The 17,171-nt window shown below is 31.5% G+C and overlaps 1 protein-coding gene across 3 annotated transcripts in view; it reads right to left on the bottom strand.

Moving 5' to 3' along the window:
- Positions 1–2,142: 2,142 nt before the first annotated feature.
- Positions 2,143–17,171, bottom strand: part of Tk (tachykinins) — a 75,657-nt gene continuing 60,628 nt past the window's right edge. The window contains exons 2-7 of one of the 3 annotated variants that reach the window (XM_071769705.1): positions 8,502–8,694; positions 8,105–8,371; positions 7,540–7,797; positions 7,088–7,322; positions 6,075–6,308; positions 2,143–4,323 (exon numbers count right to left, since the gene is read on the bottom strand). In XM_071769705.1, coding sequence (XP_071625806.1) covers positions 4,313–4,323; positions 6,075–6,308; positions 7,088–7,322; positions 7,540–7,797; positions 8,105–8,371; positions 8,502–8,693 — 1,197 coding nt within the window. In that variant the 5' untranslated portion in view covers position 8,694 and the 3' untranslated portion in view covers positions 2,143–4,312. The remainder of the gene's footprint in view (positions 4,324–6,074; positions 6,309–7,087; positions 7,323–7,539; positions 7,798–8,104; positions 8,372–8,501; positions 8,695–17,171) is intronic. The other 2 variants (XM_071769706.1, XM_071769708.1) reach the window with 2 other exon arrangements.

The raw sequence follows: 17,171 nt of genomic DNA, 5'->3' as shown, positions 1-17,171 counted from the left end.
CAATTATGGTGGAAAGCACTTTCTTTCCCAGATGGACGCAATGTTTTAAGTGGATCTTATAAAGCCGTTTGTAACTAATTTGTAAAATATACCAAAAATTCTCTTTTTATTTTGTTATTTAATAAATAACTATAATATCTGCAGATACAACTTATGCACAACCAAAAACGAAATGAGCTATGTTTACAGCTAAAGACAACTGTCAAATTAATAAATATATATAAATAAAATATAATTTAATTCCTTCCCCCGAGACAAAAAAATAGTTTTCGGTATATTCAAACACATCAACTGTGTGTCCATGGTGCATAAAAAAACGTGAATATAAGTAAATCAAATTTTTTTTAAATTACAATATATATGCAAAATAATTAAAAGATTCTAATTATTACGTATTGATAAGCACATTTATGATCAAAATTACAAATGTCTGTTATATAGACTTCCTTTAAATTATTAAATTTTTGTTAGTTATTGCTTGTTTTATCATAACATTTAATTTATAAGTTTTAGTATTTTAATAACTTCTTGAATGCGTACGTACTCATGAAGACTCTGGATTATTGTGTCATGTTTTTTATTCAAATGTCGTTTTAAATAGACATAATCCTTTACATATGATATTACTGTACCGCATTCATTACATTTTGCCTTATGTTCTGGTAAGTCCGAGTAATATTGCCGTAGCTTTTCAGATAGTGTGAGGTCTTCATCGGGAAAAATTCCGTGTCTACTTAAGTGTGTCCTTAATATTCTTTTCATGTTACCTTCCTGAGAGATCCGAATTTCTTTTTGATATTCTCTGCACTTTACCAGTAAATGTTAAATTCTAATCGATCGAAATAATCCCACAACTCCCTGCTTTTTGGCCGTTTCCCCTGAGTTTTATTAAAATTGAAATAGTATTATAGTTAAGAAATATAAAAAACTGACTTAGTAGTATTAAAGTAAATTTTTGAGCCTTTCGATATTTTGTATTAATATTTGCCATTTTGAGTAAATAAAGTTAAGAGACGTATTATTAGTTAGAATAAAACTTTTTGCAAGTGTATAATATACTATTTTAAATAATAAATGCAATTTTTATTCATAAAAAGATTTTGAAATAAAAAGCATATAAACAATCAAGATAAGGTTGACCCATAATTAAGACTAGCGTGGCAATCGGACACAGTCTGTTCAGTCTGCATAGTTAATATAGTCTGTCACAGTTCTAGCACGAGTTAATATCCGTACACATTCGAAGAAAGCGCAGTGGAAGTATCATAACATTCGCCTTACCCTTATACTAATTAAATCTTTCGTGTATTTTTCGTATGCTCTGTTAAAAATTTATATGTGAATTTGATGCCGCAAATGTGAACGGTAACAGAGAAGACGATGAGACCTGTATCAAGTATCAAATTTGTATCTATTACACATATATTTGTTTTACCCTGAGCTTTACTCACCAGTACCAAGGCAAAATGACCACGTTGCTGCATGTTCATATTTTGGTTACTACAAAACAAGATATAGGTACGATTAACAGAAAATCGTGGCAGACATTAACACGTAAAAGAAGGTTGCCTCTATTATATTTGTACAGGCAGTCAATAACAATTAGTACGGATCTTTATCACTTCTAAACTCTTTTGATAAGTAGCATATATTTTGGTCACAATTTTAGCATAACTCGATATAATTTTAGACATTTTAGCATAACTTAATTTCAAACTCTTCTTAAACATGTAAATAATTCTTAAATAAACAAATTGTTCATTATTTCAATAATACACATTAACGATAAGACTTTTGCCATTTTAAATTAATATAATTATTTGTTAGCAAATTTACATGCATTAAATGAACGTAAATGGGTACTTAAAATGTCACAAAATCATTCATGACAACCATTTATTGATTATTATTTATGCTAATTACAATCAGAATTTGCAATATTTTCATTGAAATTTCTTTAAGTTTCTCACTCAATTCATGCCGGATCCAGAAAAACTTACATAACATCGAATGGAAATAAAAATGTACGACTCCCAATCAATATAGTATATACATATACACATATAATTATTTATGCTAAATTTTCGCATTTGTATATTTATGAAATAATTAAAGAAAGGACATGAATAAAACATTATGGGCTATAGAAATATTAGAGCCTGAAGCAATTTATTATTTTATAACAAGATATGCAACAAACATAGAGGTACATGACAACATAAATTCCGCATACTGCGTGATGGAAATTAGTAAGTTATAATTCCTCAACAAGAAATTCATTATGTGCAATACCACTATTATTGTAATATCGCGTTACTTATATTAGAAAAAATATATAACAATTAGTAGAAATTAAACGTGAAGTAAAATGTTTTGGATCATGATTACTTAAAAGTGTCTCAACAGGATCAGAATTAAATTTTATCTCGTTGAGCGGAACCAATGGCCACAAAAATGGTCACCTTTCAACGTCAATCAATTCTGCATCTCGTTGGAAGACGAAAATAAAACGATTTGGACAATGATTAAGAACGTAATTGTATCTACGATAACAATTACCGCTTAACATCCAGAGAAAAATATAATTCCTATCTATGTCACGAGATACGCTAGATATTTTTATACACTATTCAATCTTAACTTACACGCCATCTATTCCTCGTTTACATTTTATTTCTCAGAGTCGAGGACGTGAAATTACTTTGTCGTAATTGCGCCGATATGTGTCCATAAATTAAAGTAGAACAAATCCTGCACGGGATTTATAAATATACAGAGTGTTCCATAAAATATTAATAGTAGAAGTACATTGTTCCATGAATCCTAAATCAATTTTTCCTTAACGATAAAATTACTTTATGTACGTGATTTATTTCAAGTACCTGCTTATATTCAACATTTATAAACTTAAATATTTTTTTGTAAACTTAATTTTGAGCATGCATTAAATTCTTGTCTCGTTGTTAATTTAAAAACAATATTCTTTTTACAGATATTTTACTTTAACTTTTAAATGTTTAACATATTTGATGTTAAAAATCCCAAAATTACTATCAATTTTTATTTGAATCTTCTTGTTAAGGAATAATCGTTTCTACAAATTCATTCAAAAATGTATCATTACTATGATTGCTATTCTTTACATTCTGTATGAATCAACAATAATACTGATATAGGCATCATTCGAAAGATTTCGCTGACATGTACAATTGTAATCGGCGGAAGATATCTTCGAGTTATTCAATCTTACTAATTACACATCGTCAGTATAACGTGTCGTTTGCAACACAGGTCGGAAGACCCAAATCGTAAATGCACATAAATCAAAAATTTTTTGTAGTTATATTAAAATGCAACCTAAAAACAGATAGGTACTCGTGTTTCAATTATTAACAAGCTTCTTTGTATCTAATTAATGCATACAGTCTTTGTTTAAAAAATAAACAAAATTTAATAGTATTATATTTAAATATATCTATTTTTAAGCATGATTTTTTTAAATAACAGTTTAATTAATATTTAGAAATTTAGACACATTTTTTATAAATATAACTTTAAGCATGTTAAACTCTTGTCTCATTAACAACAATTTTTTTTACAAAAAATTTAATTTAATGCGTAATATATATTAGATACTTAAACATAATTTAGATTTTATTTAACATAATGTAGATTAAATTCTTTGAGTGATTTGATTGATTAATTTACGTATCATATATTTGATATGGAAAATCGTCAATTAAACAATATTTCTTTTTTATATATAAAATTTTTCAAAATATATCTTGGCCATAGATAAAAAGTATAGAATAAAAATTTTAGATAATTTAATTTTCTCACAGGAGAGTTATTCATGGAATCGCAACAAGAGTTTCGCGAAATACCGTTTATGAAACACTGTCGTAGAACTCTTCTTCCATACATTATGTTCATTGTGCACACTTGAGTTTACGCTCTCAACCGCGATTGTATCTGCGACATGCGGCTTGCGACCTGCGTCCAACGCACGCAATTCTGAATCTTGTAATATAGCGGCAAAATATAAATGATAGGATATATATAACGAACTACGTTGACTAGACCAAGATCTTATGACATTAGAGCTTATGACATGTAAAAATAATTATAACAACGTAGCCTTAATTAACGGATTGATAAATCAACAGACGACAGCATACTTGCACCCATCATCATAACTGATAAACGCGTCTTCTTCTCTTTTTTTCTCGTTCTTAGATTTAGCTACATCGGTTAAATTATTTGGAGGAGACGTTTCGTAACAGTTTCGTTACCGTTTCTAAGAGCTGCTGTATTATTGTGAATCTGAAACACAAAGCAGAAAATATGGTGTTTACGATACCTTCGACATATTTGGGGAATCGACGCATTCTATCGTCAATTGTTTAGTATAATTATACGAAGAGCTAAGGACAAAACTTTATCTAAAGAACAACTCTTATTGCTGTATAATATAATAGAGTAACTTACTCCTAATTTTATACTTGAAGTGTGTGTGAAAGAGAGTTTTTACATTATTTATTTACTTAACATTTCTCATTTAAAATAAAAACTTTTTATACACCTACATATACTTATATGTATACTTAATGCATATAAATAGGACATATTTATATTATACATATGTGACGATGATATATATACGTATATACAAAGTGTCCTGTTTAACTCTTACATCTTAAATAATTTCGTTGCTTTTACAAATATGAAAAAGTGGTTAAGGAAGAAGTTGTATAGTTTTAAGGGAAATATGCAAAAAGTTAACTACTTTTTTATATTTGTAAAAATAATGGAGATATTTGAAGTAAGAGTTAAATAGAACACCTTATATAATGCCATGACACCAATAAGAAATTATGTGCAATTATAAATTGTTTGAAAGAATATTTAAAGTGTATTTTTTAATAGAAAATTTACTGTTTGATCCTTTGTTACTATTTTTTTCTCAATAAAAATTAAAATAAAGTAGCTAAATCAATAAAGAAATAATGCGATTCAAGATTGATTAAATATTTATGCATTTCAATAAACCAGTTGTAATTGAATTATGCGTAGATAACTCAGTCAAACTGTCATCCCAAAGTTAGAATTTTATCGCTATTTCGTGCAATCGTCTATACACAATGGTAAGCAACTTTTCGATGACAATATGCCGCAGAGAAACTTTTAAAGCAGACCCTTGCGTCGCTATTGTCTCGTAGTTGCGAGGAAGATAATTCTTAGCTTTGTTTTAAATGTCACTTGGCACCCGTATGCAAGGAAAAAAAAATATTTTCATAGCATTAATAGTGCGGAATAATTCGTAAACGGGTGATTATAAGTGTTAATCATAGAATATAGATGAAGTATAGAATTCAGAAGCGTAGATAAATTTTATTACGACAAGAGAGTAAAATATATCAATGTATATTACAAGTATACTGACAATGAGTACACTTAAATGCTCGATGTGTCGCATGCAAAATAAATAGATAAATAGTATATTGTACAACTAGTGGGAAAAGTGGTCGATTCTGAATGAGTGGGAAGTTGGTCGCACGAGCGAATTGGACTCGACCACTCTTCCCACGAGTTGTTCATACTATTTTTCCTAACAAGAGTGTGAAACAGGCCGTTTTTCGCGCTTGTTTTACAATTTCATTTCTCCACTAGTTGAGAAATGACTCCATTTTTCAACTAGTGGAGAAATGGATCGTTTTGCTCACTCAAAACAAGCGCGAAAAGCGGCCCATTTCACGCTCGCGTTAGGAAAAGAATATATGATATTTTGCATATCAAAAATTTCTGCGAATGACATGTCGCATTTATGATAGTTGTATAGAAGATACTTTGATGAACACTTTTACGAAAAAAGATAATTTTTTAACTTAATTTCTTTTTTATTTAATTAATTATTTTTCTCTGCAAACAAATTCTAATAACTAGCTTGACACTTGATAAATACTAGAAGCATAATCTTTCAGCCATTAGGTACCCATGAAAAATGAATAAAGCAAAAAAGAGAATCTCGCGACATAAATGTTTGCTACTAATTGGCTGTCAACTGATCGAATTACCTAATGTTGCCGGCGAATCCCCATCCACGCCGATCCTCTCGGTGTTATCAAACACCCTTACGAACGGGCTGTTGTCCTCGTACGGGGCTCTCGCCCACTTTTTGCCTCTCACCCCCACAAACATTCCCCGTAACTCCCATCGTGGATTTTTCTTACCGCGCATATCAAAATATCGGAAGGGCGATCGCTTTTCAACTTGGCACGAGGCTAGAGCATGTCTCCTATCGTTCATTCCTGCACGGGGGAAACACAACGTGGACCAGTGTGACAATTTCGAGCTAAAAATCGCACGGCGTACGCGGACGGAGAAAAAGGAAGAGAACAAAAAGAAAATTGTCCGTCTCACTACAGAGTTTATTCGGAGATGCATGGATAATAAGACAAATATTTGGGAAGCCTTCGTTATACGCGTTCCTTCCACTTACAAGGACTCGATCGATTGTATCGTCTAGTGGCGTTACAAGGGACATTCGGAAAGCATTTAGCTATTTCACAAAATACTCTGGAGTGCGCGATAAAAACGAAAGAAAATATTTCTCATCAAGTTACAGCACAGTTAATTAAATATATATCGACTGCAATAAAAACTATTCAGGCACGCGAATAATTTTTATTTTTTTTCGTTTTCGTGCAACCGCATCTTCAGAGGTTTTCGAAATTCCTTATATAAAAGAAATAACTTTCATTAAGTTGCTGCATTAACCACTTTTAATATTAAAATTTATACTAAAAATAATACAAGTTTCAATGTATTATAATGTTATATAGCAAGCTTTATGAAACTAGACTCACATGAGTTCAAAGTAAATGGTTCTCGATTAATTACTCTTTAAATTATTGATAAAATATATTTATCTTATAATTAAATTATTTTATAAGACCATTAATAATTGTAACGTGAGGAATATTTTACAAAAACCAATATTAATAACAAATATCAATTGTCATAATATTTCAAATGCTTCTCCTTTATTTAATTATTATAGGTCACATATAAGCAGCACGGACTCTACCTTGATATTCGTTTAATGATTGAGTTCCATGCCGGTCAAAATCCATTCCGGTCTGAAATCTTTGTCCTACACTCCTCTTGCCTCTCATACCTTGAAAACCCATCGATGCCCTCTTATCGGTGTCTTTCTTGCCTCTCATCCCTTGAAAACCCATTGGCGCTCTCTTGTCGAAATCCATGTCAGGATCTATGTAATCTACATAATTTTCAAAGGCGTCCTTTTTGCCTCTCATACCCTGAAACAATCATTAATTAAACAGTTAATAACATTTCCAAAACTTTATTTTTTATTTTTTACCAATGTTTTTTATCAATTGGTTTACTATACTAAACTATTACATTCTTTCATAATAACCACAGCACAAAGTTATTACACTTCGCATAGAATATGTTTTCTTTTAGGAAAATCTATTAGATATCATGTTTCCATAATTAAGCAACTAATTAACTTACCTGAAAACCCATATAGGCTCGTTTCTCAAGTTCTTCTATCTTGTCGAGCAATGCTTTCTTGCCTCTCATCCCCTGAAATCCCATGGGAGCTCTTTTCTCCCACTCTGCCGGAAATTCTTTCAGCTTATCGCGCATATCTTGAAATCCCATCGCAAGAAGTCTCTTTTCATAATCTTGTGGATACTCGAAAACGTATGTTTTTTTGCCTCTAGTACCGTAAAAGCCCATCGCGGCCCTCTTTTCAATTTCGCTCAATACCTGCAAATTGCCATTTCTTAATAAAATAGAATATAAACGACAATGATAGCGTTTTAGGAAAATTAAAGTCTGCCAATTAAGAGGCACGCAACTATTTAAAATGCTTGGACGACCAAGAATCTTTTCGCGGTGCTTACATAAACTGACAAAGTGGCTCAAAGAAAGAGTGAACTAATAGTCTGTTTGTAGCATCCACTTTGTAAACAACCTCATGTTTAAGAAGAATCTTATAAGTTGTAGATGTTGATCTATTATCGCCCTAAGAGCTCTTCCAACATAATAATTTTATTCGAATGTTTAAGCTTACCTCTTCCAAAGATTTTTTCCCTCTCATTCCTTGAAATCCCATGGGTGCACGTTTATAGTATTCGTCCTCGAATGCCTTTTTGCCTCTCATACCCTGAAAACCCATTGGCGCTCTTTTCTCGTAGTCCTCACGGAAGTAGGAATCTTCAAAATCAGGTATCAAATAATCCTTCTTCCCCCTCATACCCTGAAATCCCATCAGTGCTCGTTTGTCAAACTCCTCGTGCAAGAGATTGTCCTCAATGTCGGGCGCGCTCGAGTCCTTACCCTGTAATCATTGAACGAAATCTCTCTCATAAATAATTCAAAAGATAAAAACTAGACAACTAGACAAATTTAGACCTTTCTTCTTCTTTACGTCGATTTTAATAAAAAAGTTTAATAGACCAGTAACTTACCTGAAAATCCACTAACGTTCTTTTAGACAGCTCACTGTGTTCCGCGACCGTGGGAATGAGGTCCTTCTTTCCGCGCATACCCTGAAACCCCATGGGCGCCCGTTTGGAGGAAGCGGCATTACTCGAGGACGATTCTTCTGCAAATGACGAACTAGTCCAGACTGCCACGAAGAGGACCGAGCTGATAAGCATTCTAAAACATATCGAAGATAAATAGTCAGTATCTATAAAATAGTATATTCATCAATACAATCATCTCTCTTCGATACTTATATCCTTCAATGTGGATATGCCTATCGAATTTCCGCGTTATAGGACATGCGCCGAATGTTGCGCTATTCTCGTTGTTGTATCTTGACATGTACGCGAAAATCAATCTATATCACGCTGAACTAATTTATCGACGTGTCACGTAACCACATTTGATTGTTCATCAGGAACCAAGCCGGGACTAACGATCCGTCGGATACAGCCCTCAGATACTCAAATGACACTAATTCAAATTGCATACTTGTTACATATTAGTGTTTGAAGCACAATTAATACAAGAAAGAACGAATAAACAGTCATTTAAAAAGTCATTTATTTATTAATTGTATTGTAGAAAAAGTTATTTTTTTAGTTATTAATTCTTGCAAAAAAGAAATTAGATTTCAAATAAGTATAACTAAATTTGCATCCGTCACAATAAATCTAACGTATAAGTACAATGCGCGTATAAATAGAAATATTTTGCCGCTATGCTAGAGAAGAGAAAGCACGAGGAGCTTAAAGCATGCTTTTCACATGATACATATGTTACACGCAAGAATTTATCACATAAGAAAATCATATTGCGAGAAAATATTTACGCGACACGGAACGTGTAAAATAAAAGTGGATATCGGAAATACAGGAAGGGGCAAAATCGCTTTCTCGCGCGCGATATCAAAAGAAAATATACCCGCATGTTGAATCGGGGAAACATTTCAAGAAATGTATAGGTATGGCACGAATATTAAGAGGAACGATAAATCGGGAGTGAATCGACTTACGAGGGAGCGCCTGATTAATTTAGAAAGAAATGCACGCCGTGTGGAAATAATCGTATACTTTTAAGGCATATTTAACTTGCGCCAAACGTATAAATACAACGGTAAAAAAAACGGCTCGTGTAATTCCATTCTTGCCGCGCTTCTCGACAGATTATTTAATTTTATAAGGTTTAAAAGTGCCGCTACCCTTCAAAGCGGAGACTATAATTAGCGAAGGATAGGATAAAGGCTTGCTTTTCTCAAAGCATCTCGTGTGCCATGGCGAGACTAAAGAATATCAATATAAGCGGCTATCGAGAAATAGGAAAAGTACGTTCTCGTACTTCGAGAACATGTAAATCGAGAACATGTTTTAAATTCTCGTGTTTAAATAATAAAACTGCATGTGTAGATTTATTGGTGTTTTCTTAGGGCCGATTGGAAACATATAAATTTAAATACATTTATTGACTGCAATGTGCTACATTAAATATTATATCTTAATTATATGAACTTTTCTTTTATTAAATAATCTGTATGCAAATTGTTCTATCTTATCCATATCTAATGTATAACTTTATTTCCTTTTACAGCATAGTGGAATAACTTTTCTTAATATGCATATGAGATAGAAGCATCTTTGCGGTTACAATTACCACCGTCGCCATTAAGATTGAAAATAAAATATTTCATATAGGGAAGAGTGGATTACTATTGTATATTAGAGTAGTGATATTCTCTCTTTTCTCGCACCCAACGATAGTCCGATATACGCTCAGTGGTACGAGTACGAGAAGTGATGGGAGAATATCACTACTCTAATATACCTACTACACAATAGTATCATTCGCGTTTACCCCGTGTTTGCAATTACTCCACTCTCCTTTACAAGTGATATTCTGAAATTCAAAATCTAATAACCATCGAATTTTGCACTTTATATATCTCATTGAAGTTTTTACATTATATTTCTAATCTCTTTTCTGATTAAATAAATTAAACATAAAAAATGTTTTTAGTATGTTCAATTAGTTTTTAAAAATTAACATAGTTAAGTAATTATTTTTTATTATAAATATTTTTTATTGTTAGTTAAGTAAGCATACTTAATTAATCGTGTAAATATTTTTTATTTTTTAATTGTGCTAAAATAAAAAGTCTTAAAATGTAATTGATTTTGTTTAACAGATTTATTGCAATATAATTTTTATTAATATTTTTGATGTCTTAAAATTGTTTCTTCTGCATAGAAATATTAAAGAAGAGTTGATTAAAAATATGTGATTTATATGATATACAACAGCCCTATGTATATATGCATGTAAAACTTCGTAAAAGCTATCGACTGGAAGAGCGACGTTGCTTCGTTATTATTTTTCATTTTTTAAAGCATATTATTTCGCCGTCATATTGACACGCTGATCGATTTCAGTTTAATAAATTTCCATTCAGTGCGATCCAATATTCATGCGTAAACACGTGACATTACCATATTGTATGTCATAGACATGCAAATAAATATTTAACACAATTAATATAAAAGTTTAATAATTTCTTTTATATTTAGAGATACTCATAATTCGAAAACTTGCGATCAGAGAGACTCGTTTCTTTTCCATTGGAATCGCGTAATTACATTAACTATTTCATTTGATTCTTAAATATTTCAGTAAAAATGTGTCTTAATATTTATATATTATTCTTTGTTTATCTTCTTTGCTGTAGTCCATCGTTTTAAGTCATGCTCTTTTCTTCTTTTTGGTTTTAGTTTTGTATTATTATATATAACAAATAGTACATATAATGAATCACATAATATATATATGTATGTATATCAGCCTCTTATAGTGAAATGTTGCAATCGGATGTAAATTTGCGCGAGTAAATATAGAGTAGGCGTAAACTCTAAGGTCCTAAACACGCATACTTTTGTCCCATGGGCTAGCCAATTTGCTTACGTAAATATATGCAACCGTATCATCGATTAATGTTAATACGTTAATGATATGTATGAATTCCAATTGCTGCACGGCTAGATTCTATATGCATTCGCGATATTTCGCAGCACATTATGCAATAACTATACCAACGATAAATTTCGTATAAACACACGCCGTGTTATAAACTTTAACTTTTCTAATTAATGGAACCACGCACTATTACTTCAGAACTGTAATAATATCAAAGCGCGCTCATTGACATGCTTTAGCTATAATGATATTCCGATAAAAAGAAATAGAAAAAGCGATATATCCACAGATCTCAATCGCGTCTTACAATTAGAATCATGTCGCAGGACACCCCGACAACGTGGGACGTGTTAATGCGCGCACCATTGTAAACTGCCGAGGTCAGCCTCTTCGTCGCGCGCAAAGTAAACGGAGCGAGAATTCTAGCTCGGCGAAGGGGCACGAGAAGCCGGGAACGTGCCATGTCGGGCAGAGAAGATGAGAAAAGGAGCAACATGATAAGAGAGGAGAAAGGGGGTTGGAGAGCGGCGAATACGTGAGAGACTGCGGCGGCTGCTGGGATGGTGAGCCTCACCACCGATCGGTCACTCGTGTAATCGTTCTAAGCAAGCATGTCCTACGCGATTTACTCCCTTAAAGTCGGCGCGATCAAGAGCCTGAACGTTCCCGCTTTTGTGCAACACGTTGAATTGCGCGATTTGTGGAAATTCCGATTTCCGCATCGAAGATCATCAACGATAAAATCGTACTACGAATAACGTTATACATCACGTAGCAAACTAACTGTATTTTGTGCAATTAACTGTTTTCCCTACAAATTAAATACTATGTAAATGATATGCAAAAATGAGGCTACCAAATAGTAATTTTAGGAAAACCAATTTTAAAGAATATTAATTCCTAAAACTTATATATGTCATAATTATCGATTGATATAGAATGATATACTAATTATACCAATCCACAAAAAAAGTACAAAATATTATTATTTGTAATTACATATTTTAATTAATTCCAGCACTATAAGTAACGACATTCAATGATTAACGTTAGTATGTTTAAAAAAAAATTTTTTTTAGCAAAACGAGCGAAATGTCAAGTGTGTTTACTTTAAAATTCTACTGACCTTTAAAACCCGGCGAACATTGACGTTTGTATCATGTATAGTGCAAAAAGACCTAGCATACATCGATTAATATGTATAGTCTATAATGTATGTACGCATATATGAAACACAAGGGCGCTTTACTTGAACGATGAACTTTCATGAAAAAGAGAGATCGGTAGAAAAGCTAAGATACATCTAAACAATGCACGAGAAAAAATCGCAACGAAGGAAAATCACAGATAGAAGAGATCTCTCCATTGTTTCTGGCGAGCGTATATTTATGTCTTCAAAGTAGCGTGGCGTAGTATGTACATAATGTAAAACATGCATACTGAGATTTGCCTAGAAACCCGCATTGTGAATCGCGTGTTCTAGTTTTCTAGCTGTGCAAGAACCCTGATTCGTATCAAAAATTATAAACATGTCTTAATAAACCAGACGTGCCAGTGTAACTTTTTATTTCAAACTGACACATTCCATTTTATGTAAGAAATATATAATTCAGAGAAATTAATAATAAAAGTTTATAATGAAAAATATGTAGTAATAATAATACTCTCTTATTTTACTAATAAATTAGTAAAATTATAATAAAGCATTTTGTTATAAGTATTTTAATTTGTACATTTATATATTATAAGAATTATGGAAATATGATATATAATGACGTAAAAATAATGTGATATAAAATTATGTACGTCATTAAATAAATCTCTTTTATACATATAAAGTAGACATCTTGTTCTTTGTTCACCTATGCACATGGCTAGGACTTCGGTCATTGCACATGTGAAGGTATAAATAAAGGACAATTATTTTATACTGTAGCGAAGTTTTTTTTTAATCAAATAGCCGTTCCTCGTTAGTTTTGAATTTAATATATTATAGGTATTACGGGTATTACAACGTGTATTAAAAATTAACCTTATTTTTTGGTTCGTGTTACTACTCCACTTTCTTTGAATTTGTATACACAATTGAGTTAAAAATAATATTTGTGTCATCACAAATTCAATTTTCTCTAAATTAAAAGAGCATTCAGATTTAATTTAAAAAACTATCAACAAAATTTTTTTAATTGACAATCTCTGCTTCAGTCGCTAGCGTTCATAAAATATTCATTATTAAGCATCTTCTCTAATTTACCAAAGATTTCAATTTTTATGTAAATCAGACAATCATCGTGAACGCAATTATCTTAATGAAACTAATAAGCTGGCTGTAGGAACAAATGACAAAGTCTTGATTATAAGTAAAAAGATTTTATAACTTTGATCGAGTATCAAATAATTGCCGACGGACCGCTAAAGTACAGAAAAATTACATCATTAAAGACCACAATATTTCGAGAGATTTTATTGCATTATCTGTTATTTAATTAATGTCAATTTAAAAAAAAATTAATTGTTTCTTATGTCATCCAATGTGCGTGGGCGCACATTGCTGGCAATTTCCGTATTACTTAATCGCTTAGGATATGTGCTTTCCAATATTGTCGGAAGCAGTTTGACTTTACTAACTTTATTATTCAAATGAAGAATTTTGGAGGATGTCGAGCTCTCAAGCAAACATAAAGTGGAGGAAGCAGAATCTTCCGATGTGCGTCACGAATATGAATGAAATTCAAGCAAAATCATATGCGTACGTGCGTACCTCCGGATTACCATCTCCGGATTGAATATCTGAACGAAAGTTAGATCTTGAAAATCTAACAAGAAATGTGACGAAAAGTTTTGTAACAGATTTAACGAAATGTGCTTTTAAGTACGTGCTTCTGATCGCACGTACGCTACCGTTCAAAAGTTTGAAAGCACTACCTTAATTCTTAAGAAAAACAACAGTAGTACTAATACTTCTAAAGAAAAACGTCATGTACAAAAAACTTTACTGTGTGATTTAATTATTGAACACAGTATTATTTGTTTCTAATCATTTTTCAAGGAAAAATTTCATTTGAAGAATTTTATTGGCACCGCACTGTTGTTTTTCAGAAGGTAGTGCTTCCAAAACTTTTGAACGCGCGATAGTGTGTATGTCAATTTAAAAAATGTTATAAAGATATTAACACAGAAAAGATATTTTTTAATGAATAACATTGCTAGATAGATTGAAAATGAGTATACTATATAGTTTCGTGAATTGTAATTGATTTGTTAATATTACAAGTACGTAATAAATTTATAATAAAATTACATAAATATTCACGTACGGTAACAATTTTAAAACATAATGCGCAGAAACTAGATTTAAAATCTAGTTTTAAATCAAGAACTGATATTTTTCATTTATTTTAAAATTACAGCAAAAATAGATAAAATAATCTGTTAACGGATACATTTGCTTCTCCATTTGCATGTACGCAAAATTGATATATCAATTTTTTGTGCGGTCTCACATTATCGCGATCCAAAATTCTTCTAGATAGAAGAATTTTGCAGACTGTTTTCTTTTAAGGAGGTTCGATGGCTTCATCGGGGGGAGTAGTGGGACGCGGGGGTTCTGGAAACAGCGCACTAGCGTTTGAAGTAGTGGGAATGAAGGGGATTGCTCTGATTGGTCGCCGCGTGTATAATGCGTGCTGCTGTTCACGTCGTTCACGACCATGACAGTCTATGCAGACAAAAAATCAAGCAATTTATGCTTTAATAATTAATTTTTCTACGAAATGTGCGGTAACCTTCCCCTTTCTTTCGCTCATTTATTTGTAAATTATTAAGTTACATGTGCAAATTTCTTTTTCTTTATCATTTGCATTTTTTCTTGCACTTATTTCATTCTGAAGGTATATGCAATATGTCATTTCCCATAAAAACCATAAGAACCTATGTTAAAAATGCAGCCAGTTTCATGCAATTTTAGTATGTTGTTCTGGAATGCAAAATAGAATTATGTGAATTTTTTGGGAATTTTTTACCGTCCCGTTTTGAAATAAATCTACTCCTAAAATTGTACTTTTTAGGTTTTTGGAGTAGATTTTTTTCAAAACGGGACGGTGAAAAATTCCCAAAAAATTCACATAATTCTATTTTGCATTGCAGAACAACATATTAAAATTTCATGAAATTCTCTGGATTTTGTTGTAGCCATCGAACCACCTTATGCAATATGTTCAATTTGCATATCTGTTATTTATACTTAAAAATATAAATTAAGAAATGTAAACGTATAGACAAATATAGTATAAATTCCTTATAGGGTAACTCTGGTATTTACGTCGCGCGGGGTTTTACGCCGCAGATGTCAGAAAAAATAGAAGGAATGCAGGTAAGAACTTGCTCACAATTATTCTGTTATGTGCTTTTATGCCATATTAGTATTGTGTTGTAATTTCAGTTCTTTACTGTTAATATTAACGAAACTGTCGTGAGTTGAATCGATTTCTCACCGTAGTAAGAAGCGCGATCTTGTGTTACGACTTACGTATAATAAAATGATTACTGTAAGGAATGTAAAAGGTATACGTTTAAATAGTAAATGATGGAATACAGCAAAATGCAAGTGCATATATAGCTTTTGTATTATTTGTTTAACTTTAATATCTTGTATATCCCTCCTGTTTAGGATATACGGCAAGTTAGCTTGCGGGATTTATGCCATAGTACAGACACTTTGTAAAACTCGAAATCTCTTATATGTGTTCTTTTGACGTAGAACTACGTCTTTCCCGAGGGGGCTGAGGTAACTTCGGGTGCACGACTGCAACGTTTTCTTGCAACAAAAACATGCAACACTAATATTTCTCGAAAAGTATTAAAAGAAAATATACTTTATTATAGTGTTTATGAAAGCTCTTGATATGAGCTAAATGTTCCTGCAATTTATTTTGGTGGTTTTTTATAAATATTTTCTTGATATGGCAATGTGTTTAGAATGTTCTAATATGTCGAATATTTCTCGAAAAGTATTAAAGGAAAATATATTTTATTATAGTGTTTTTGAAAGCTCTCAATGTGAGTTAAATGCTCCTGCAATTTATTTTGGTGGTTTTTTATAACCGATTTTCTTGATATGGCAATATGTTTAGAATGTTCTAAAACGCTGAGATCTGATTCCAAATGTTTAATTTTTTGAGGATGGCGACGATGGGTTTAATTTTTTTTTAAGATTGAGCTTTGTTTTTTGGAAAAATTTTAGTACTGGTTTCATGAAAATCGGTTTACAACGAAAAACCTACTCATTTATTTTATTAACCGATTTTTTTAAGTATATTAAAATTTCAATGAATCGGAGACCTCATTTAAGTATCTTCTCTTTGTTAGAAATGTCGGAACTTCATAAAATTCATAGAATAATAGCCTCGTAAATATGCTTCGAAAACATGCAATTAATAAATGCAAACTTTATTTTCTAGGAAAATATTTTTCGATTTAATATAAGAAACTGATCACATCCATGAAACTTGTTTTTTTTAAATTTTATCTTTAATTTTCAATTAAAAAAATACAAATTAAGTTGCTATTTTTACGTATTTATGTCAATTTAAAATACGGTGGTGTTCAAAACTGAATATTTTTAGAGTAATCTATTTAGAGCCATTTTTACGAATTTGGATGTAAAAGATTTGCGCCTTCACTCTAAT

This window comes from Temnothorax longispinosus, chromosome 2 (genome assembly GCF_030848805.1).
Source record: "Temnothorax longispinosus isolate EJ_2023e chromosome 2, Tlon_JGU_v1, whole genome shotgun sequence".
In the NCBI taxonomy this organism is placed as follows: Eukaryota; Metazoa; Arthropoda; class Insecta; order Hymenoptera; family Formicidae; genus Temnothorax; species Temnothorax longispinosus.
Note: the sequence above shows the minus strand (reverse complement) of the source record. Positions and strands in the feature narration are given on the sequence as shown.